We start from the raw sequence: 22,033 nt of genomic DNA on the forward strand, positions 1-22,033 counted from the left end.
ATTTGAGCAAATCAGTTGTGTTATGTCAAGGTAGGGGTGGTATATTGAAGAATCTAAAATAAAAAACTAATTTGATTTCTTTAACTATTTTTTGGTTTCTACATAATTCCATATGTGTTATTTCATAGTTTTGATGTCTTCACTATTATTCTACAATGTACAGTCGTGGCCAAAAGTTTTGAGAACGACACAAAAATACATTTTCACGAAGTTTGCTACTTCAGTGTCTTTAGATATTTTTGTCAGATGTTACTATGGAATACTGAAGTATAATTACAAGCATTTCATAAGTGGCAAAGGCTTTTATTGACAATTACATGAAGTTGATGCAAAGAGTCAATATTTGCAGTGTTGACCCTTCTTTTTCAAGACCTCTGCAATCCGCCCTGGCATGCTGTCAATTAACTTCTGGGCCACTGATGGCAGCCCATTCTTACATAATCAATGCTTGGAGTTTGTGGGTTTTCGTTTGTTCACCCGCCTCTTGAGGATTGACCACAAGTTCTCAATGGGATTAAGGTCTGGGGAGTTTCCTGGCCATGGACACAAAATATCAATGTTTTGTTCACCGAGCCACTGAGTTATCACTTTTGCCTTATGGCAAGGTGCTCCATCATGCTGGAAAAGGCTTTGTTCGTCACCAAACTGTTCCTGGATGGTTGGGAGAAGTTGCTCTTGGAGGATGTGTTGGTACCATTCTTTATTCATGGCTGTGTTCTTAGGCAAAATTATGAGTGAGCCCACTCCCTTGGCTGAGAAGCAACCCTACACATGAATGGTCTCAGGATGCTTTACTGTTGGCATGACACAGGACTGATGGTAGCGCTCACCTTGTCTTCTCTGGACAAGCTTTTTTCCGGATGCCCCAAACAATCAGAAAGGGGATTCATCAGAGAAAATGACTTTACCCCAGTCCTCAGCAGTCCAATCCCTGTACCTTTTGCAGAATATCAGTCTGCCCCTGATGTTTTTCCTGGAGGGAAGTGGCTTCTTTGCTGCCCTTCTTGACACCAGGCCGTCCTCCAAAACTCTTCACCTCACTGTGCGTGCAAATGCACTCACACCTGCCTGCTGCCATTCCTGAGCAAGCTCTGTACTGGTGGTGCCCCAATCCCGCAGCTGAATCAACTTTAGGAGATGGTCCTGGCGCTTGCTGGACTTTCTTGGGTGCCCTGAAGCCTTCTTCACTACAATTGAACCGTTCTCCTTGAAGTTCTTGATGATCCGATAAATGGTTGCTTATTCTAATGCTTACCCTATAATAATAGACTCATCTTATATTTGGTACATTATTTCTCACATGTTGTTACACATCATGAAATACACTGAGTATACCAAACATTAGGAACACCTTCGGGCCCTGGGATGCCTTTACATTTTCTACACGCCAGGAAAATAAACAGAGAGAACCGGGGGAATCAAAGGAAAAAATACGTGTCAAATCAACTCATTCCCTGTAGGCTTCACCTACAATCATCAAACCCCTCCCCGTCCCTTCATCTTCCCGTCCCCCTGCCTCCCCCTAGCAACAACCACCAATCAATCACGGGTGGGTATGTTTCCCTTTCAGCAGAGATACACGCAGTGTGTCCAAGATAGCTCCCCCACCACTCCCCCTCCTCCACCCCAACACTCAGTCACCCTATCCTTCCTTTTCATCCTAACCTAATGAAGATTCATTTAATACGCGCCCCCCCCAGGCCCTGATGCGATGTGACAACTAGTCCAGGAAACGCATCGTTCTAACACTCTCATTGCGTTCACAGTCAATGCTTGCCGCCTGCTAACCCTGACGGTATCTGACAGGGGTGGAACACACACGACGGAGGGATAGGTAAATGGATAAAAGGGGCAGAGATGGAGGAGGATAACAGAGAACGAGGTAAGATACCTGAGGAAAAGAAACTTGCCATTCTTCGTCATTTTTGGAAGACGATTCACAATTCCTAGGCTGATTATGGCTTGCTTATAGACAAGAACATTGCACCAACCACAAAGGATTATCTGTTCCTGTTTTTCTGTAAAGTCTGTTTTGGTCAGAGAACAAGCCTAACACTGATCCAGGGGGAACACCAGATTCAATTCTATAGTTATTTACCCGTGATTTTTCTTCCAGTCTGGTCATCATGACCACAGTGGCTGCCCTCTGTTCCCACACCATCCTCCAGAAATCTCCGAACGTCTCGGGCAAAGGACCCTGCGTTGCGATGTAGGCATTCTGCTTCCTGTAACCGTCTATGTAGTTGGCGTTGATATAGTCGCTGCCTATGATACCTGGAAATTGAGAGAAGAGAGTAATAGAGTTGAAGAAGGGACAATTTCTAGAATGGTTGGTTGTTAATACGCCAAGTGGCCAACTATAACGGCTCAGGCAATTTTCCGACCTCACTGTGTTCTTATTGTTCTTATTGCTGTGTTCTTAGGTCACTGTGTCCTCTCTCTTTCCACCTTTCTGCCTCTCAATTTCTTTCTTTCACTTTCGTCTTCTCCCCCCCCTCTCTCTCGCTCTCTTTCTGTATGTTTTATTTATGTATTTCTCTGGCCTGGTGTTGTGGTCGTGATTTAGTGTTGATGCTGGAGTGTGCAGTAAGGAGCGCGGGGCCTGGGGAGTAAATCAGTGCTCAGAGCGGTCCTCTCTCCTCCATCGCTCTACAGCCGTCACCACGGCCTGTCACACACACAGGCCCCACTAAATCTCAGCTAAAATAGCCCTCCTGTAAGCAGGCTGGGCGAGTGTTTGTGTCAGAATAAGCCCTGCAGTGTGTCTAATTGTGTGTCGCTGACATATGTATGAGATCGAGCACACAGCTATGCGATCTCCATAGTCAAACATTGGCTGTAGCATGGCCTGACTGAAGAACTCAGTGACTTTTAACGTGGCACCGCCATAGGATGCCACCTTCCCAACAAGTCAGTTCATAAAATTTCTACGCTGCTAAAGCTGCCCCGGTCAACTGTAAGTGCTGTTGTTGCGAAGTGGAAATGTCTAGGAGCAACAACGGCTCAACTGCGAAGTGGTAGGCCATATAAACTCACAGAATGGGACCACCGAGTGCAGAAGCGCGTAGCGTCTAAAAATCGTCTATCCTCGGTTGCAACACTCACTACCGAGTTCCAAACTGCCACTGGAAGCAAAGTCAGCACAATAACTGTTCATCAGGAGCTTCATGAAATGGGTTTCCATGGCTGACAAGCTGCACACAAGCCTAAGATCACCATGTGCAATGCCAAGCATCGGCAGGAGTGGTGTAAATCTCGGTGCCATTGGACTCTGGAGCAGTGGAAATGCGTTCTCTGGAGTGATGAATGATGCTTCACCATCTGGCAGCCCGATGGACGAATCTGGGTTTGGCGGATGCCAGGAGAACGCTACCTGCTGGAATGCAGTGCCAACTGTAATGTTTGGTGGAGGAGGAATAATGGTCTGGAGCTGTTTTTCATGGTTCGGGCTAGGCCCATTAGTTCCAATGAAGGGAAATCTTAACGCTACAGCATACAATTATATTTTAGACAATTCTGTGCTTCCAACTTTGTGGCGACAGTTTGGGGAAGGTCCTTTCCTGTTTCAGCATGACAATGCCCCCATGCACAAAGCAAGCGCCATAGAGAAATGGTTTGTCAAGATCGGTCTGGAAGAACTGACCTCAACCCCATCGAACACCTTTAGGATGAATTGGAATGCCGAATGCGAGCCAGGTCTAATCAGCCAATATCATTGCCCAACCTCACTAATGCTCTTGTGGTTGAATGGAAGCAAGTCCCCGCAGCAATGTTCCAACATCTAGTGGAAAGCCTTCCCAGAAGAGTGGAGGCTGTTATAGCAGCAAAGGGGGGAACAACTCCATATTAATGATTTTGGAATGAGATGTTCGACAAGCAGGCTTCCACATACTTTTGGTCATGTAGTGTAGGTCTATCTTTGTGTGTGTGTGTGAAATAGTTAAATGTAGCTCATCGTTCCTCTCTGCCAAAAATAGCCATAGTCTATGTGTGTATGCTCTTGAGACCCTGTCAGCTTAATATGTCCCAATGTCCAAAGCCTTTGACGCCATACACATGTCACCCACCACAATACATTCTTTAGGCAAATGCATATATAATATATGGGAGCTCTGAGAATACCATTCGTTTAATCTCCAACGTATCCTCCGATCATTTTATCTATCTTTAACCAGGCAATCTGTAACCTCAATGACCCTACTAATTGTATTTACAGTTATCTAGACTAGAATCTACTCTTCTATCAACTAATAAAATATGGTTGAATGTCACACGCCTTCCTTTATCAGAAGTATAACATACTAGTTATAACTCTTAAACTCAAGCGACAAACAATGAAACACTCGACTGGGCTAATTTAAGAGTAGGGAGATGCGACAAAGAGCGCGGCGACAACCGTGGGGTGGGGGAGAGAAAGAGAGAGAAAAGGCAAACGTCATTAAAAAGGATTCCACGTCGCACAATGCGATTGTGGCGCATTGGCGTTAGTCATAGCTAAGTGAACAGCAAATGGCTGCATACATGAATTGTTCTACTGCTGTGACTAATGGCAAAATCACTGCACTGTAAAATGGAAATTTCAGACTTGATTAATTTATGTATTTATGGACGCTTTGCCAGGGATGATTTTGTCATGTGTGCTGTCGCACTCTTAAATTGGGCTTATTGCAAACTGTCAAAATCAAGTCTAAATGGATAAGTTGCAGAAAAAGGTGGAGAGAGGTTGAGAGCTCGGCAGGGTTGAAGGGTGGCGAGTTCACCTGGCTATGACGAACGCTAGGAGACTTTCACTGTTGAAGGGTGAGCTCCTCTGGCAATGTTCTCAACTATGCACCAATGGTCATTTCATAAGATCAAATAAGATATATATGAGACCAAACAGTATTGGGCAGTCAGTCTACCTCAAACCTTGGACTGCAAGACATAATAGACCAACACATAGTATTGAAGTTGCAATAGGTGGGGTAAAAAGTTCATAAAAGTGTCTAGTCTTACCTTCGATGGGTGCAAGGATGACGCGGGAGTGGTCGTAGGCGATGACATTGGCATAGCGGTTTTTGGGCTTGTTCACCTCCAGGTTGGAATGTTCCCATGTAAATTGCTGGCCCGGATCGATGGACTGTGGGACAGGATAGAACACACACACACACACACACACACACACAATATGACACCCTCAGAAAGGAGACGAAGGAAAGATACAGAGAGGGAAGGCACAGAAAGGAACACAACAATACAGAGAGCGAGAGAGCGAGAGAGCGAGAGAGAGCGAGAGAGAGAGATAGAGAGAGATAGAGAGAGAGAGAGAGAGAGAGAGAGAGAGAGAGGGAAAGCAAGAAAAAAATGAAAAAAATAAACAAGGGAACAACAGCCTCATTAGCAGTTGCTCCGTGCCCACTTCAAACATAAACGTCTGCGCAGGTGGCTTCGTCATCTCTTTATTGTAGACAGTGCACAATGGCAATGGAAATATTGATCAAGGTGGCAGCTCTTCTCTTAGGGAGAAAAAGAGAGAGGGGGAATAAACCAGGTTCCTGGGCCCCGACACTGCTGGCAAGACAAATGCTGCCCGCGCTTGGAATACGAGATTTCCGGATAAATATTCTATTCCCTTGTCAGGGTAATTTAGTATTCCATTATGATTCGGCGCTCGCTCGCGGGCCCTGGCGCTAGCTTGAAGGATGTTTTCGGTTAGGGCCTGGCGCAGGGAACAGAGATTGAGGCTAAATAAAGTCCAAATAGGAGCCTGATGTAACAGTTTACCCGCAATCATCACAGTGAAATAACAGACAGCCAGCTCGGCACAAGGAGAACCTGCTGCCCATTGTCCCCATCTCTCTCTCTCTCTCTCTCTCTCTCTCTCTCTCTCTCATCCCATCCTTCTCCTTCTCTTTTTCTCTTGTCTGGTCTCCCCTGAGGCTGACTGGGATTATTTTGTGTGTAGTAGTGCTCTCTTGAAGGCGTGAGTGTATGTGTGTTTGTATAATAGGGTAGGGCGAGTGTGGTTTCGACTTTAACAGTCCTCTCCCTCCTCCACTTCCCCTATAATGACAAAAAGGTGTAGCCAAGGGGATGAGTATGAGTGACAGCTCCCATAAAAAGGGGGTGGGCCTTTCTTGAATGGGGCATGTTGTTGCTGACACCTGATGGATTAGTTACTGCCACCTCCTCAGTACATTCCATAGCTTTAGGCGATGATGGACCCTTCGAAAAAGTTTCCTCCCCGTCCCTGTTTCCGGAAACTCCACCAGCCACCCCTGCTATGTAGACTCTCTGAAGATGTGCCGCGCCTCTCCATCCAGGTCCTGTACTGCCTTCCTGATCATTAACCGAGCTTCCCTTCCTCACCCCTCTCCTATCTACGCTTTCTTCCCTCTCTCCTCCTCTCCTCCCACCTCCATCCCGCCACACTAGAAAAACCAATCACTCAGAGCCCCAAAGAGTCCGGGCTTGGCAAGCCAAGACGCCCAGATGAGCAGCCATTCATCAAGAAAATAACAAAATGAAAATTACACTTCTCCATTTAATTTGGTCATTTATTTTTCTGGGGGAGCGAGATGGAGAGGGGAGAGGGGGAGAGAGAGAGAGAGAGAGAGAGAGCGAGAGAGAGAGGAGTGCACTGCAAGTAGCATTCCTTTCGGAGCCAAGTAATTAAGAACTTTGCGTTGTACCAAAGTGTTTCCGAAGTGGCAACAAGTCACTCTTTTCCAAACCCTCACCGATGACTCGATACCCTCCTCCTTCTCTGCCTCGCCCATGTGAAGGGAAGTCGATTTGGTACACGGTCCAACCCAGATGTATAAATAATAGATAAGAAGAAGATGTACTGTATGGCTGCAAGCAGTCATTATCCCAACAGCCACCACCATCCACCACCGGCTTAACTGTGGTTCTACTGTTGGCATCCAGTACTACAGTACCCACAACTCTCCCTGGTGCAGCTCTGATGCTCTGAGGGAGGATATTGCTGTATGCAAACGAGGGCTGATTCAGCGATCCTGATTTCTAATCAGCGGCGGGGTTCATTTATAACCTCCCTGGCTGCACTCGGGGCTTCGACAGCTCGGCTTCATGCTCGCCCGATGCCAGTGTATGTGTGTGTGTGTGTGTGTGTGTGTGTGTGTGTGTGTGTGTGTGTGTGTGTGTGTGTGTGTGTGTGTGTGTGTGTGTGTGTGTGTGTGTGTGTGTGTGTGTGTGTGTGTGTGTGTGTGTAGATCCACCATGCTACAGCTTAGAATCTTAAGGGTGGTTGACTGGTGTGGGACTAGATGCATTATGACGGAATAAGTGCTCAGTTATTTTTGGTAGGATTATGAAATTGCATTGGGGGAAGGGTTGTCTGGAAACCCAACATTTAAGTATAGAATGTAATTTGTGTTGATTCATTATTTTGCGCCCAATTGAAGAGGATGTGGTGGAGCTTTGATTATACTGTATATTACAACGCCAACTTTGATTAGATAGCATGCCACTACAATGTTAATACAGTCAGTTCACTAAAACCTTGGAATCCCAGTAATCTCATTCTACCCTGGTCAGGGGTGAAGTTTCTCCTAGGAACAGATCAAGGATTAGCTTCCTCTCCCCAAATCCTAACCTTAACCATTAGTGTGGAAAACGCAAAACTGACCCAAGATCAGCATCTAGACGCAACTTCCCCCTACACCATCCTACCTCACCAGAGACCCAACTTTAACCCTTAACCCCTGATCCCAGCCCACTCACCTCATATTCCTGGGAGAGCTTCAGGTTGTCGTTGGCTTTGAGAAGCTCTGTGTGTTCAGCCAGCTCTGCGATAGGGATGGGTGGATGATTCATCATACCTGTTCACCACACAGATGAAGAGAGAGAGAACCGAGGGGGGAAGGAGGGATGGAAATAAAATGCATCAGTACATCTGTCATGGCATTTGAAGTGAGAGGCTAAAACCCTCAAAAAGTTAAGAGAATGACAGGACAAGGGTTTGGGGGGAATGGGGGTTGTGGATAATGCGGTTCTGCTAGCTGCAGAGGAGACAGAGGGGGAGGGGGGGTGGGGGGGGTGAGTGACAAAGCCTTTAAGTGACAAGGGAAGGAGGGAATACTAGGGAACATTCTGGAATTCAAACACACAGTCCGTATGGAGTTGATGGGTGATGTTAGGGAATACAGTTGAGACCAGGCCGGAGCTCAAATTTTTATTCTGCACACTCACTACTATTCCCCTTCGTAATGGCGCACAAGTTATAGGGCCGCAAATGAAGGACAACCAATGGGTGATAGCTATGGTGAGAAAGAACCCCCCGACCAATTACCGCTCAAGTCTACAGAGAGACGCGGCTTTTAATAGCTTGGCAACAGAGACAAGGCAACAAACCTCGGTTTTTGATGGGGGAAATAATAAAGGAGAAATAACACCCCTTGAGTTTAGCCTTTGGAGCCAATATGATGCAATGTTGACATAAATTGTTCATCACTCCTCAGTGCACAAAAACAAAAGGAATTATAGTTTCTATGCTAGGGTAAGAGGGAAAAAAACTAGAGCTTTCTCTTAACCGGTTCACTGTGACAAGGAAGAGCTATTAACAATAGCATAAAAGCTGCCTGTGAAAATCATTTTTCACATCCAGAGGCACGAATATTTAATATGGGAATTAACTCAAATCGTAAATAACGTCACCTCATTTTCGAGTGGCATTTCACACAAAATAACAACACTCATTTCCCATTAGCCAGGAAAACTAAGGCCTCAGTTTTTTTGTTTTCTGAAAAATATATTTAGATTAAAACAAGCAGTCAAAATGTTGCCACAATGAAGTACCTCTACATCTGTAAACTAATCTGGCTTCTGTCTACCTAGTTCAGGGGTTAGGGGTTAGGGGACAGTTGACGAGCCCTGGCCTGGGGTTTGGGTTGGATGAGATGGACGAGGGGGAGGGGGACAAGAGGGGAAGGTTATAGTGACAGTGGTGAGTGACGCGATGACGCAGCGAGCTGCTCCACTCCAGTCAGCCAAGGCCAAGCAAGCATGACGCTAGGATCAGTCACAGACACCCTTTTATGGCTTTCAGCCGGGCCATCCAAAAAAGCATCCAAAACCCTGGGCCCTTAAGATGGAGGCCTCTCCCCAGTCTCCACACCACCCAAAATGTTAGAACCTGCGCAGTCGGTTAAAGGCAATTTTTGCATGGTCTCTGTAAGCACTCGTCCACCACTACCGCCTTCCCAGCAGCCCTAGAAATATAATCATATTCAAACCAGCCGGGTCAGTACTGGGGATATTTTAGCGACTTTTTCTCTATAGCTCTCCAAGTGCACCAGGCAATGTGCTGTAACGTTATTGGCGAGGCTGTGTGTGTACACTGGAGCTAATCCATTTAGGAGCATAATGCTGGGCATGTAATGGAATACGGTGGAGTCATATATTGTTGGCCTTTCCCTGGACATATCCCCGGCACGGAACTTAACGCTAGTCATATTTTTAAAAGGAGCTTAAGCCCACTTTGTTGCTTTCTGCAAATGGAGGTCAAAAGTTGTCTAAATCTTGATGACGTCCTTGGCGTGCAAAATCGGTGTAATCAGATTAAGCATCCTAAATTTATCCCATTTGCGTGGCGCTTAGCGTCCTCCCGAATGTCGACGGGGATCACAAATGTTTTGTTTTGTCGGGGAGGGGACACTCGACCCTCCCTGGCGTCACTCCCAATTAGTGATGGTAATTTTTTTAAATGAAGGGAACAATGTTACGCCGACAATTACATGGGGATTAGCAAAGATTATAGGGATATAACAGGGATATAGGAGACACAGGGACTAATGGAGGTTGAGGCACTGAACACCACAGTTCTAGTTGATGACTGGACATGCTGTGTTGTATTAGAGGACTGGTTCAAAGGTGGATCACACTAGATCGTCTAAAGACCCACTGATTGAATTAGGCCCACTGATTGAATTAGGCCCACTGATTGAATAAGGCCCCCTGATTGAATAAGGCCCACTGATTGAATAAGGCCCACTGATTGAATAAGGCCCACTGATTGAATAAGGCCCACTGATTGAATAAGGCCCACTGATTGAATAAGGCCCACTGATTGAATAAGGCCCACTGATTGAATAAGGCCCACTGATTGAATAAGGCCCACTGATTGAATAAGGCCCACTGATTGAATAAGGCCCACTGATTGAATTAGGCCCACTGATTGAATTAGGCCCACTGATTGAATAAGGCCCACTGATTGAATAAGGCCCACTGATTGAATAAGGCCCACTGATTGAATAAGGCCCACTGATTGAATAAGGCCCACTGATTGAATAAGGCCCACTGATTGAATAAGGCCCACTGATTGAATAAGGCCCACTGATTGAATAAGGCCCACTGATTGAATAAGGCCCACTGATTGAATAAGGCCCACTGATTGAATAAGGCCCACTGATTGAAGTTATTATTGTATTATTATCAGTGAAATGAAAAAAGTGCCTGTACTCATTTTAGGGGCCGGTGCTAAAATGTCATTTTAACGGTGCTGGTGTTCATATTTTAGAGCATAAGAGATGTAGTTGAAACGTCACGGTCCCAGCACCGGCCAAATTCAAGCATGGACTTTTACACAGTTCAATAGCATGTCTTCATTTTGTCAATAAGTGAACCAATCTGACGATCCTTTGTGTGAGGCCAAATAAAACGACCTTCTCAATACCCCTCTAAGAATGGTTCTGTTCAATGATTTATTATCTTAAGTTGAATTAATAGACAAAACCTTGCATGGGAAGAGCAGTATTAGCAAGCCCCCTGATGTAGTTGTATTAGGACAAGTTCCTAAATTTGTTTGCTCACACATCAGTTTTTGACTGAGCTAACATTGCATTCTACTTTCCTATGACACCGGCTGGAAACTTGTTGTTATTAATCATTGCCGGATGGTGCATTTATTAACAAGGAATGCGGGTTAGAAATTGGAAGAAATCGACTTGGGCTGTCCATTTGTTATCCCACAAACTCAACGGGAAAAGGTATCAGGAGCTATAAGGCGAAAAGAACGGACGCAAACGAGGACGCCGCCTACCCTTATTTTCTCCTTTGGGGAAAAAAATAAAGAGAGCGGTTTGTTAGCGGCAAGATCAAAAGCAGAGTGCGCTTAGTGTTTCAGTGGCAGACAGCATTGTACTCAAACACTTAGTACCTCAGTGCCTATCTACAGCCAATCGTACTGCCTCAGATGTACTATATATGCAGGACAGTTGCTACAGCCTGCGGAGGCTACGGTTTAAGTGTTTGGTTTGGAAAAAAGGAACTGTAACCTGGGATTTACAAAAGAACGTAAGCCCACTGGCATATGTGAAACTAGTATTAACTGTGTTTATTTCAACTTAAAGGAAATGGATATGAATTGGTCTGACGTTTGCTTCATTAATTTAACAAAAGCACGGACGAGTAAATAATAGCTGTCTAGTATAATTTTACTGGCGTTCATTTGGGCTCTTAGTCTGTTTAAAACAAGCAATACATCTAAACGTTTTTTTTAAATAAAAATGAATACAACCCACAATGCACTGCACTCCGAGTTGGTGCTTATGGAGACAGTCTATTTTCATCTCGAATCCTGCCTAACTCGACAAAATATTCTCTGTATCAACACAGACAGTGGGACTGCATCTGAAATGGCACCTATTGGTACCCTGTTCATTATTGTACAATGTTTAACCAGGGCTCAGATAAAAAAGGTGAAATAGTACAAATTTAAGCACCCCCCCCCCAAATCATTATTATTATTATTGGGCCTGCCAAAGACAAACGAGTCGATCACATGTAAAGTCTTTCAAGGACAAGTTGTTGTCCACCCCCTACCCCCCACCTCCTCCTCCTCCTCCTCTACCCCACCCCCCTCTTCTCCCACAGTAGTCCCTCCGTTTGTTTCTCAGCAATTAACAGCAGCGATCAATGGGCACGGAGAAACACAACTAGTGTCTGATTAAACATTTCCAATCTCCGATCTGCAGTCGATATGCCTGGGAAAAAAATATTCCTTTTGATAGCCCCAGCCCACTGGCCTGTTTATATATGTTTATTTATATATAAAAAGAGAAGACACTCTCAGCGTGCCTCGCCGTTGAAGGGGGCAAAAAAGATTTTCCTTCCCCCCCCCTGCGAGAGGGAGACGATCAAATGTCGAACCATCGTTTGCCAGGGTCTTTAATTAATTCCGCTCGTTATCTCGTAGACTGCAGAAAGACCCAGTCAGTTTAGATTGGAATTGAAGCAGTGGTGGGGGTGGAGGGAGGGGAGCAAAAGGGGAGTGAGAGAGAGAAGACAAGAAGTCCTGCAAAAAACCCCATCTTTACATCAGCAGAAGTGAACGCAGAGGTTACGTGTAGTGGATTAATGCACAGCCAAACAGCTTTGTGTGAATAACGCAACTGAAAATCCAACCAAAGTCAAAAACAGCTGGGTTACGAAAGAAAAAAAAAAAAGAAAATTAGTGCTGAAATTGCAACGTGTGGGAAATAAACGTTGTAAATGGGGGCAATGCTAGAAAATCAAAAATAATGCGAGAGGACAAACACAGGAGCTAAATGCGTAGGGACTAACTTTCATAGTCAAAATCGGCATCACTTAGAGGACTGCTCAGACCAGAATCTGTGAAGAATAGCAAACATAAAAAAGGAAGGAAAACTTGTTAAAAAAAATGCTGAAATGCAAAGGCAACTTAAAAATCCTAAAAATTGACAAAATTATAAAAGGCGAAGAAACACACATACAGAGATGCAAATGATCTCAATCCTTCACTTATTCACAAATGTTTAACTATGTTATTAATCACTATTCTTTGGGTTATTTTTGTACAGATCCTCCCCTGTCCCAGAATTATTGAGGTCCTTCACAGGGAGTGTTAGATTTGAAGCCAGCCTGTCAGACAGGCAGGGGAAAAGTAGGCCACACATTCAGCAGCATACCTTGACCCTCCTCCCACCCACTGGCAAAATCAGTGCCGCGGTGGCAGCGCAAGCTGTTTGTTTGGCACAGGCGTCCATCACTCCTGCCCAATTGAAACTCCTCTATCAAGCTGCCTGGCCATAGTGTGGGTCAGAAATGGATTTTGTTTCTCGTACATAAACAGAGGTAAGAAAATTGCCATCATAAAAGAGAGCGAGAGAAAGAAATAAAGGAAGGAAGAAAGAAAGAAAGAAAGGGAAACGGCTTATATATCTTCTGAAAAATGAATGGTGAAAAGACCCTTTGTTCAGAAGTCTGAGCTGGTGCAAAAGGAAGCAGTTCTGACAGTACAGCGTCTGGCAAGAAGATCCATGAAGGTAAAAGCTGCGTCACAGCCACACCCTCTTAGGTCTCTGTCTGTCTTTCTACTCGGGCAGAAAGAGGGCCAACTTAGGCCGTGCTCCTCACACCTGTCTGTTTGGTCAAGATGAGGTCACTGAAGCTCGGCACTGCAGCTGCTTACTGCTCGGGACTCGAAAGGAGTGCAAATTCAGTTTCAGGGCCACAAAAGCATTTTCTTTTGAAAACACTCACGGACCGCCACCACACGGTAGCCCAATGAAGCGTAGATGCATACTCTAGAATACAAGTACAAATGCTGCAGCAAATACAAATACTGTACAGGGCAAGGGCACTTGGTGGTGAAACGATTGAGTACGTGAACTCCGTTTTAGCGTTGCATATTGTGGCCTTACTGTAGCCCTCAAACTACATTGTAAGGAGAACAGCGAACACTTGCAATTTGAGTAAATCATCACTGTTATAACAAAACATCTCCGCCAAAAAGCTTTCAGGGAATGGAAAAACTGCCGTATTGGACCATTTATGAAGACGCATAGCAACACTTTATTTCCAGCAGCTACAGGTTTTCTTCCGACAGAGACAAAACATACTTCTGGTCATATGCACAAGAGAAAGGAAGGAAACGAAACAGAGGATGTGCACAAAAAGGTAGTGACCAAAAGGTTTACAGGTCATCTCAATGGAAGTCCTCAGAGCACACGGTTTCCGGTCCTCAAAGTGTGACCGTAGAAACCTGTACCACACTTCAGAGATGAGTGGCTGGGTGTACCCAAAGGGCTAACTCCTAACTACGATTCATCCTTCTGTACCATTCCGTAAGTCATCCGGCCAGGCTTCTCTGAGTTGAGAATATGACTCAATTGGCAATTTCCACGAAGAGAGACTGGGCGTAACGAGAAGCAGGTCAGGAAATCAGCAGACGAGTGCAGAAAGATGGGGACGAAGACGTGCAACATCCCCTTTCTCTGATTTCACTGTGACAATAACTAATTAAACGGGGGGGACAAACGTAATGTATCATTCCGGCGGTGTGTGCGCGTGCCACCTGATTTCGACGACTTGTGGGAAGACAGTGTAGCTGAACACAAAGACGAGGCGTTCCCGATGCAAGCGTGGGGTTGGTGGTGCACGGTGGAAAGTATTCACACCCCTTGAATTCTTCCACATTTTGTTGTGTCACAGCGTGAAATGATTCAATTTAGATTTTTGTGTCACTGATCCACATACACAACACCCCATAATATCAAAGTGGAATTATGTTTTTAGAAATGTTTACAAAATGATTTTTTTTTTTAAACGACTGTCTTGAGTCAGTAAGTATTCAACCCCTTTGTTACGGCAAGCCTAATTAAATTTGTGAGTAAAAATGTGCTTAACAAGTCACACAATAAGTTGTGTGGACTCTTTGTGCAGTAATGTGATTTTTTAAAATGACTACCTCATCTCTGTTCCCCACACATCCAATTATCTGTAGGGTCCCTCAGTCGAGCAGTGGATTTCAAGCACAGATTCAACCACAAAGACCAGGGAGGTTTTCCGTCGGCTCATAAAGAAGACAGTGAATACCCCTTTGAGCATGGTGAAGTGATTAATTACACTTAGGATGGTCTATCAATACACCCAGTCACTACAAAGATACAGGAACACTTCCTAACTCAGTTGCCGGAGTGGAAGGAAACCGCTCAGGGATTTCACCAATGGTGACTTTAAAACAGTTAGAGTTTAATGGCTGTGATAGGAGATAACTGAGGATGGATCAACAACATTTTAGTTACTCCACAATATTAACATAGATGACAGAGTGAAAAGAAGGAAGCATGTACAGAATAAAAATATTCCAAAATATGCACTGAAGTGATACTCCCAAACATTTGGCAAAGAAATTAACTTTTTGTTCTGAATACAAAGCGTTATGTTTGGGGCAAATCCAACACAACACATCACTGAGACTAGGGAGTTATTTGGGATAAAAAATGAATGGAATAGAGCAAAGCACAGGCAACATCCTAGAGGAAAACTTGGTTCAGACTGCTTTCCAACAAACAATGGGAGACAAATTCCCCTTTTAAGCAGGTAATTCACCAATTGCCTAAAACACAAGGCCAAATCTACACTGGAGCTGCTTACCAAGACAACATTGAACGTTCCTGAGTGGCCTAGTTACAGTTTTGACTTAAGTCGACTTGAAAATCTATGGCAAGACTTGAACAGAGAGCGAGAGATGAACAGAGGAAACAAGGGAGTAAGGAGAAAAGACAAGGATTTTTAAAAGAACAATGTGCAAATATTGAACAATCCAGGTGTGCAAAGTTCTTAGAGACTTACCCAGAAAGTCTCTGACAGCTGCAATCGCTGCCAAAGTATGTATTGACTTAGGGAGTTGAATACTTATCTAATCAAGTTATATTAGTGTTTTATTTTCCATTCATTTTTTTAAATGTTCAAATTCTTCTTCCACTTTGACAAAACAGAGTATTTCGTGTAGATCGTTGACACAAAAAAAGGCAATTGAATCAATTTTAATCCCACTTTGCAACACAACAAAATGTGGAAAAAGTCGAGGGGCGTGAATACTTTCTGTATGTGTCTGTGTAAGTGTGTGGATGCATAAGTGAGCAGAGCACGGTATTCTCCTGTAGGCCTGGTAGAGGAAGTCAGCCTCCGACCAGAGGGCTTGGCAGGAAGTGAGATGATTAAAGCCGAGACCTCTGAGAGTTGGATTTGGAGATGTGGGAAAGTGGCCCTCAGAGAGAGAGAGAGAGAGAGAGAGAGAGAGAGAGAGAGAGAGAGAGAGAGAGATCAAAAGCACAGAAAGGAACCAGAAAATGCCGACAGATGACAGGGGACAGAAAAATATGAAAAGAAGGAAAAATGTGGGAAAGAATGGAGACAGAGATAGGAAGAGAGCGAGAGAGAGGTTAATAGCTGTAGGAGGCACAAAATGAGGAAAAGAAAAAGAGAGAGAGAGATAACTAATAGCTATAGACGGGGAGGAGTGGGTTTGGAGGGGGAGATGACAGATATCAACTAAGTTGTGCTTCATTAGCCAGGCGAGTCTGGAGACAGACCCGGAGTACAAACCTAAAGATAAGGACGAGAGGGCGCCAGCGCAGCACGAACACACGCAAATACACACGCCTAGACTATAGTCTAGTTTAGCATCTGACATATCATCTAAAACATATTTCATGCTAACCCAAGGCAGCGGCCACTGCGCAGGCATGGGCTTGGTGACATATGCTCCTTTGGGTTGGACTGGAGGGCCCTCCAAGTGTAGTAGAGTACGCTCGTTTGAACAATGGCCACTATTAGCTAATGGGGATGTTCGAAAATGTTCTCCGCCCAGCTTAATTGCGCTAAAATGTCTGTTTAAATTAACATCTCACCGAGTGAAGAGATAATGACATTGAATTCAATGGAACGACAGTAATAGGCAAAAGGAGAAGAGGATTCACTTAATAATACGTAGAATGTGTGTGTGTGTGTGTGTGTGTGATAGAGAGAGCCACCGTAATAAGGTTTTTCATTATTCTTTAAGGAGCGGTGGAGGAGGAGGAGGAGGAGGAGGAGGAGGAGAGGAGAGACGCGGAGGAGGGAATGTACTGGAAGGAAAGCAGACACAAATACGACCAAAGGCCATCATGCTCATTTTCTCTGCTATTACAGGACAGGTGGTGAGGGTGCGAGCCCTACATCTGAGAGTGTGTGATAAAGGAGAGGGGTTCAAGCTACTGGAACCTCTGTCTGTCTGTCTGTCTGTCTGTCTGTCTGTCTGTCTGTCTGTCTGTCTGTCTGTCTGTCTGTCTGTCTGTCTGTCTGTCTGTCTGTCTGTCTGTCTGTCTGTCTGTCTGTCTGTCTGTCTGTCTGTCTGTCTGCCTGCCTGTCTGTGTCTGTCTGTCTGTCTGCCTGCCTGCCTGCCTGTGCCTGCCTGCCTGCCTGCCTGTCTGTCTGTCTGTCTGTCTGTCTGTCTGTCTGTCTGTCTGTCTGTGTGTCGGGAGTCCAATGATATTTCGCTCTGTCCTCCAATGTACAAATAGGGTGGGGGTTACAAGTATAGGCTGCCTGCACCAAATCCCAAGTTCACCATGCAGCACAGGAGATTAGGTCCTTTGAAATGTGAGCCTTTTGATGGACTCAAGATTGGCGACAGAAGACTGATGACTGATAGACAAGGAGAGGGGGAGCGAGAGATGAACAGAGGAAACAAGGGAGTAAGGAGAAAAGACAAGGATGGCAGAATGTGTGACAAGGTCACAGGGTGTAGACAGACAACGAGGCCAGACAGAAGCCATGGGGAAATGTCAGCCAAGGCTTTAGACGGAGGAGCCCGGAGAAAATGAGAGCAGGATCAAGTGTTCTTGTCTTTTAACGGAGACGGCTTTTCCAGCCAAGATGATGAACAACATAATACTTGAGGACAGTGATGGTGGAAGGACAGAAAAGTGGACTAAAAGTACAGGACGAGGTTTTGAGAAAGGTGCTCTACTACAAAAACAATCTCTAATCTTTATAATTTTAGAGATCCAAGGTGTTATGGTTATTGTGAATGGTTGGTTTGTAGTAGTATGTATGGGTAGATGGAGAAACACAGATTAAGTATTAGCACAAAACACAGCATTGGTCTACATTCAAAACATTTCAAATATAGTTTAATTGAGCTGATGGGACTGAAAGTCTGAAATCCACCATGGTTTTTAGTGATACATGAGCCATTCACATTTTTTTTTCACATGATAATTGTGTGAGGTCACTTGGGTGTATGCATGAACATGTTTGTATGTGCATAAGCTGGTGAGAGTATGGATGTCTTTATGTTCCATGTGTATGTCAATGTGTGAGGGGTGTTTGATTGTTCGTGTACGAGGGTGTGCATTTTCCTAAAAAAGTATGTATGTACAAGTGTTGAGTGTTTGTGGTGGGTGTTTGCATACACTACCGTTCAAAAGTTTGGGGTCACTTAGAAATGTCCTTGTTTTTGAAGGTAAAGCAAATGTTTCGTCCATAAAAATAACATCAAATTGAACAGAAATACAGTGTAGACATTGTTAATATTGTAAATGACTATTGTAGCTGAGAACGGCAGATTTTCAATGGAATATCTACAGTACATAGGTGCACAGAGGCCCAAGTTCAGCAACCATCACACCTGTGTTCCAATGTCACGTTGTGTTAGCTAATCCAAGTGTATCATTTTAAAAGGCTTATTGATCATTAGAAAACCATTTTGCAATTATGTCAGCACAGCTGAAAAAGGTTGTCCTGATTAAAGAAGCAATAAAACTTGCCTTCTTTAGACTAGTTGTGTATTTGGAGCATCAGCATTTGTGGGTTCGATTACAGGCTCAAAATGGCCAGAAACCAAGAACTTTCTTCTCAAACTCGTCAGTCTATTCTTGTTCTGAGAAATGAAGGCTATTCCATGCCAGAAATTGCCAAGAAACTGAAGATCTCGTACAGCGCTGTGTACAACTCCCTTCACAGAATAGCGCAAACTGGCCTTAACCAGAATAGAAAGAGGATTGGGAGGTCCCGGTGCACAACTGAGCAAGAGGACAAGTACATTAGATTATCTAGTTTGAGAAACAGACGCCTCACAAGTCCTCAACTGGCAGCTTCCTTAAATAGTACCCATCAAACCACCAGTCTCAACATCAACAGTGAAGAGGCGACTCCGGGATGCTGGCCTTCTATGCAGAGTTGCAAAGAAAAAGCCATATGTCAGACTGGTCAATAAAAATAAAAGAACACAGACACCGGACAGAGGAAGATTGGAAAAAAAAGTGTAATGAAAAGACAAATCTAAGTTTGAGGTGTTCGGATCACAAAGAAGAACACTCGTGAGACGCAGAAAAAATTAAAAGATGCTGGAGGAGTGCTTAATGCCATCTGTCAAGCATTGTGGAGGCAATGTGATGGTCTGGGGGTGCTTTGGTGGTGGTAAAGTGGGAGATTTGTGCAGGGTAAAAGGGATCTTGAAGAAGGAAGGCTATCACTCCATGGCCATGCCATGCCTTGTGGACAGTGCTTAATTGGAGCCAATATCCTCCTACAACAGGACAATGACCCAAAGCACAGCTCCAAACTATGCAATAACTATTTAGGGAAGAAGCTGTCAGCTGGTATTCTGTCTATAATGGAGTGGCCAGCACATTCACCGAATCTCAACCCTATTGAGCTGTTGTGGGAGCAGCTTGACCGTATGGTATGTAAGATGTGCCCATCAAGCCAATCCAATTTGTGGGAGGTGCATCAGGAAGCATGCGGTGAAATCTCTTCAGATTACCTCAACAAATTGACAACTAGAATGCCAAAAGGTCTGAAAGGCAGTATTTGCTACAAATGGAGGATTCTTTGACGAAAGCAAAGTTTTGAGGGGCACAATTATTATTTCAATTAAAAATCGTTATTTATAACCTTGGCAACGTCTTGACTATATTTCCTGTTAATTTTGCAACTCATTTCATGTATGTTTACCATGGTAAACGAGGACATTTCTAAGTGAGCCCAAACTTTCGAACGGCCGTGTACATGTGCGCGCATTCACTTATAGGTCCCTACAATGCTGCTAAATTGCTCTGTGTTTGTATGTGTCCCATCCCCCACACCGTACCTGGGGTTTGGAAGTTGATGCGTCTCATTTCCACGGGGTCTGTTGGATGGTGGGGTGTGATCTCTGCGTTGTTCAGCAGACATTTTGTTCTGGGCTCTGACTCCTTTCGTTTACGGCTTTGAAGGGGTGGGGGGGAACACAGACGCACACTGTCAAGACCCAACCGAAACAAAATGTCCACCCTCCACACACACAAAAAAAAGCTCACTGTGCTGCTACGACAACTTTAGTGCTGAATGTCGAAATAACCCTCCATGAAACAAGTCCGAGAGTAAATATCTAGTGAGCCAGCTTCTCTTTCCCTGACATTTTTTTCACCCCGACTAATTAAAAACATATTTTATGCTGAGACAGGTTATTTTCTCGACCGAAATAACACACAGCAATAAAGTACGGCTAAGCCTTACCTGTCAGGTTTGCTGCTTCCGGAGAAAGCAATGGGAGTTTCAAATAAATATATAAAGAGGGGAAAAACACAACACAAGGAGAGAGAGGGGGGAGAAGAGAGAAATCAATAGAGAGCATTTTAAAATTCACAGGGGCAGCCGCCTCGCAGTGCTAGCTAGATAAAGCTCATCAGCATTTGGAGGAGCCGGTCTGGGTCGTGTGTGTGTGTTACCGTGTGTGTGTGTGTGTGTGTGTGTGTGTGTGTGTGTGTGTGTGTGTGTTTATGACTGTGTGTGTGTCTTGGTGAGGGGGGTGGGGGGTGTCAGGACCAAGGGCAGGTAGAAACACTAGCCACCAGGGAGAGAGAGGGAAAGCAGGAGAGAGGAGAGAGGAGAGAGAGAGAGATTCGAGGAGAGATGTTACTCTCCCTTACCACCAGCATGCAGAGGTACAAGCCAAGGTCAGACTAATTGTCAGGGAGCATATGAAAGTTAGGCCCTGTTTCTCCTACTCAAACTTTGGCCGGCCTATTCTACATACATAACTGCACACAGTTACAGTATACTACCGGGGCTTGTGGTCTCTTAGACAGTGTGTTGCCTACAACTGTTAAACCAGAATCAGATACAGTACTTTAACTGCTTGCTTGCTCCAGCCCCTCAAAAACACATGTAAATACTTTAGATTTCAGTTACTTTGAGGTTAAAACAAGGCTTTAGATATCTCCCCATCAAGTAAAGGTATCGCCATCAATATGTTTCTGGTTCCAATTAACACAGAGCATTAGCTCTTTCCCTAACTCTTCTACGTCTTCTTTTCCCCACAGTCCCTCCTTTTTGTCCCCCCCATACGGAACAAACGCCACCCCCTCGGACTCCCCTGTAGCCTACACCCCACCCCCCCCAGAGTCTCCTACAACGTAACTCACTTCTTGTAGAGGAGGATGGCGATGACGATGCAGATGATGAAGACCACGGCCAGCACGGGCCCCACCACCCAGATGAGGCCGTCTCCGCCCGTCTCGATGGGCAGAGGATCCACTTCCATCTCTGGGGTCACCACTGGATCCGTGTATGGGCTGGCCGCAAACATTTTCTACACAGAGCGAGAGTAGAGAGAGATAGACATAGGGCTCAATGCAATTAACAGGCAACAAATAGACAGACATAAAATATAGACAAGGGCTCAATGGAATTAAACTGAGAAGTAGTGTAGCTAGGAATAACATGAATACCTTTCATTAACTCACTCACACATCTGGGATGATCAGTCAGTTATCTCTATACTGTATATGGATATTGTATATGGATCTGTGTGTGCGTGTGCGTGTGCGTGTGTGTGTGTGTGTGCGTGCAAGCGTATTTGTGTCTGAGTGTGCATGTGCACGTGTATCCACATTGCGCCTCTCATCTCCATCTCTAGTCCTCACCCCAGCCGTGGTGTTGAGCTCGGCCAGCAGGAAAAAGACGTACTCCTGCCCGGGCTCCAGAGGTTTGTTCTCACAGCTGCTGTGGCGGTGCTCTGTGCCCAGGGTGAACGTGGTGGGGAGCTGCTTGAAGCAGGCTGTGATGTAGGGCTTCTTGCCGTCAGCCTGGCTCAGCTGGCGCCTGGTGCGACGCTTCGGGGTGATGTCCCTCAGCAGCTGGAGGAGACAGGGAGAGAGTGGTGAGGGGGAATGAGGTATGGTAGGGGGTTGAGGAGGGTGTGAGATGTCTAAGGGACTTCGTCTTAGTTGGTTGGTTTGTCCGTCTGATTTGTCTCTCT

At 44.9% G+C, this 22,033-nt stretch overlaps 1 protein-coding gene across 11 annotated transcripts in view; it reads right to left on the bottom strand.

Moving 5' to 3' along the window:
• Nucleotides 1–22,033, bottom strand: part of LOC118386029 (receptor-type tyrosine-protein phosphatase S-like) — a 286,681-nt gene that overhangs the window by 39,170 nt on the left and 225,478 nt on the right. For 7 of the 11 annotated variants that reach the window (XM_052526699.1, XM_052526698.1, XM_052526696.1 and 4 more), the window contains 7 exons: nucleotides 21,699–21,911; nucleotides 21,198–21,364; nucleotides 19,883–19,998; nucleotides 12,565–12,612; nucleotides 7,726–7,823; nucleotides 4,996–5,119; nucleotides 2,099–2,274 (listed from right to left, as the gene is read on the bottom strand). In XM_052526699.1, coding sequence (XP_052382659.1) covers nucleotides 2,099–2,274; nucleotides 4,996–5,119; nucleotides 7,726–7,823; nucleotides 12,565–12,612; nucleotides 19,883–19,998; nucleotides 21,198–21,364; nucleotides 21,699–21,911 — 942 coding nt within the window. The remainder of the gene's footprint in view (nucleotides 1–2,098; nucleotides 2,275–4,995; nucleotides 5,120–7,725; nucleotides 7,824–12,564; nucleotides 12,613–19,882; nucleotides 19,999–21,197; nucleotides 21,365–21,698; nucleotides 21,912–22,033) is intronic. The other 4 variants (XM_052526704.1, XM_052526712.1, XM_052526720.1 and 1 more) reach the window with 1 other exon arrangement.

The sequence above is a fragment of the Oncorhynchus keta genome, chromosome 1 (genome assembly GCF_023373465.1).
Source record: "Oncorhynchus keta strain PuntledgeMale-10-30-2019 chromosome 1, Oket_V2, whole genome shotgun sequence".
Lineage (NCBI taxonomy): Eukaryota > Metazoa > Chordata > Actinopteri > Salmoniformes > Salmonidae > Oncorhynchus > Oncorhynchus keta.